The 3,045-nt window shown below is 33.3% G+C and overlaps 1 protein-coding gene across 1 annotated transcript; it reads left to right on the forward strand.

Moving 5' to 3' along the window:
- Window positions 1-1,626: 1,626 nt before the first annotated feature.
- On the forward strand, window positions 1,627-2,834 carry LOC111917625 (protein FANTASTIC FOUR 1). The gene has a single exon (XM_023913291.3). It carries the CDS (start codon window positions 1,757-1,759, stop codon window positions 2,660-2,662), a length of 906 nt encoding a protein of 301 aa, XP_023769059.1. The 5' UTR covers window positions 1,627-1,756; the 3' UTR covers window positions 2,663-2,834.
- Window positions 2,835-3,045: the final 211 nt, after the last annotated feature.

Raw genomic sequence — 3,045 nt, forward strand, 5'->3', positions numbered from 1 at the left:
TTGGCTTTTATTGGCTTCTTTCTATATAATGACCTATTGACATTGTAATACCAATATAATAGAAAATAAAGGATAGTGAGATCATGCCTTTATTATGTGGATATCATTATTCTAATATATAATCCGGTTTTGAATTCTTATTTTGGCAACATTTCTAGCATGATGTAATACACTCTTTACTTCTTATATATGTTGCCATATTATTTATGTTCCTTAATCTACCCTAAGGAGTTTTTTAAGTTCGAATAAACAGATCATGTGGTCATAACTTGATCAAATGGTTGGATAATGCAGTCAACAAAATAAATCCCTAACTTAGAAGATTGAATATAACTTTGGTCTTAAGCATAAAAAAAGTACTTTTAAATTTGGAATGGGAACAAGTTTCAAATACCATCAATAACTATATACACCAATTTTTAAATACTATCAATAACTACTATATCATCAATAACTCCTATATATAGATATGACAATTTAATACACAATACGACATGAGTTTTGAAAATTCGTGGTTATTTGTGTCGACACGAATTTTAAATTTGTGTTTTGTATCTTAAACAAATTATACAAGAATTTGGTTGTTTAAACATGTATATGACACCGATTAAGTTCATGTGAAACGTGACTGTCACAACGTGTATAAACATGCATATACATGTATAAATTTAATAAAAGTAAACATGTATATGCATACATAGACACATGTACACAAATTAAATTCATATGACAAGCAACATGTACATACCCATGTAATATTTATTTTTGTGTATCACAGTTACATATGATATAAGACATATTTTACAATTCGTGTCGTATAAATTTGTGTTTAACTCGTATATATATATGACACGAGAACACATATTGCAAGGTCTAACTATTAGCAAGTTGGTATGGGCAAATTATTGACATGTTTTTTCTCATTAATTATGATTTTTTTGGTTAAATTACACAAAATTAATAATGATAAAATATTTTCCAAGATTATCAAAGAGTTTGTAGCCCAACGGTATCAAGTGTTTGTGGAAATATGCAGGTTGGGGATTTAAGTCTTGTTGAAAACGAAAGAAATAACACAGAGATTAGGGAGTGTGTTGTGTTTGTTGTTCTATCAAAAAACTAATAATAACAAAATATATACAATTATACTTAAATGTTGGCTTTTGGAGTTTAAATATCATAAACACATTTCCATTGATTCTCTCTCTCTCTCTCTTCTCTTCAGCCTATCAATCTTAATTTATACATATGTCTTCTCGAACTAAATAACTAACACCACATGCAAACAAATGAAACTTAGACTTCTCACTTTGCACATATGAATATTTGGTTTATTAAATTCTTCCGTGCGATTACACCACACATACACTGATGGTAAAATAAATACTCGTATTGATACATCAAATCTGTTTTGGTAATTCATCCGATACATTTACTTATAAAAACTAATTAAAAATCTTTTAAAAGATCAAAAAAAAAAAAAAAAATTGGAATAAGGTTTATACCTTTTTGTTGATAATAATATGTGTGGCCAAGTAAAAAAGTTGAACAAATTCCAATTGTATTAAAAAGTCGCCTTTCTCTCGAAGAACCCACCCCCACTCGGCCTTTTGCACCTATAAATACACCCTTCACCCTTTCACCTCTCTTTTCATGCCATAACCACACTTCCCACACTATCTTATCTAATTTTTACCCCATTTTTTTCGAATTTATTGCATAATAAATTCTTGAATTTTCTCTGATTTTAGCTATAATGGCATCAATTGTGTATCAAGGTCTACAATCGTGCCTTGAACCTCAAGTAATCGAATCATTTGTTCTCCGGCAAACCCTATCTCCACCACCACCACCACCACCACCAAAGATTCAAGAACCCCAAAACGGCGGAGAGAGAAACAGTGGGTGGAGTTTTCTTAAAGCTCTTGAAAACCCATCAATGGCTTCCAAGAATTTTGATGAATCGGATGAGGTGTATGTACATCCAATGGTGAAACGCTCGGCTTCTGCATTGAGTACAAAGAGCTTGGAAATGTGTACGGAGAGTTTGGGAAGTGAAACGGGGAGTGACGTTAGTGAAAGTGGTGACGAATTCTGTGCACTTTCAATGGAGGAAAGAGAGAGGATGAGGGGGATTCAGAGGTCAAAGCACCAGAATTTTGACCGCAAAATACGCCGGAGTGACTTTCCTCCGCCCTTGACCTCCATCAGCGGCTCCGACGGAACGGTTAAGGTGAGACATCACCGAGAAGGTGGTCGGTTGGTTATAAAAGCTGTAAGCTTTTCTAACTGTGGTACAAATTTTCAAACTGAACGTACAAATGGGAGACTTAAACTTTCTTTGTTCAAGGACTCTTCTGTAAATTATGAAAGTGAAAGGGTTGAAATGGAACAATACGAAGAAGGTGGTGAAATGGAATCAGATGATGAGGATGATGATGATGATGACGACGAGGAGGAGGAGGTGGTGGTGGTGGCTGAAGCGGAAGAAGAGGAAGAGGAGGGTGGTGCTGGTGGTAGTAGGCGGTGGGACATTGACGGAAACCGGTTGAAAGTTGCCGGAAACGGGGAGTTGCGAAGGCTAACAAGGTGCAAGGAGGGTGGAAATGGGAACAAAGTGTTCGCAAATTGGGGCACCCGCTATTGGGTGGCAATTTCTTAAAAAAAAAAATTTAATTATTTAAATTTAGAGAATTTTTAGATTCTCTATTTAATATTATAATTTTAATGGGTTTCATTTTAATTTTATGATTATTTTTGATATCCTATTTATAGGATATTTTTAATAGAATGGTAGTTATTATGGTTATTAGAAATTGTCCATTTTACTTTAACTAGTTTGTCTTTTCATGAATCTTTGACATAATAGATCATGTATGTCGTTCGAAATAGAAAAAAAAAAGTTACTCAAGTCATGTGTAAAACTCAATTATGAACGCTAATTCGTTTGTACATGCACTCAAGTTAAAATGCAAAGGAGCATGTTTCACTATGATATAAGTTATAACATTCCAATTATCTAGTTCAAGTTATAAAAAAACAAAC

This window comes from Lactuca sativa, chromosome 5 (assembly GCF_002870075.4).
Source record: "Lactuca sativa cultivar Salinas chromosome 5, Lsat_Salinas_v11, whole genome shotgun sequence".
NCBI classification, from domain to species: Eukaryota; Viridiplantae; Streptophyta; class Magnoliopsida; order Asterales; family Asteraceae; genus Lactuca; species Lactuca sativa.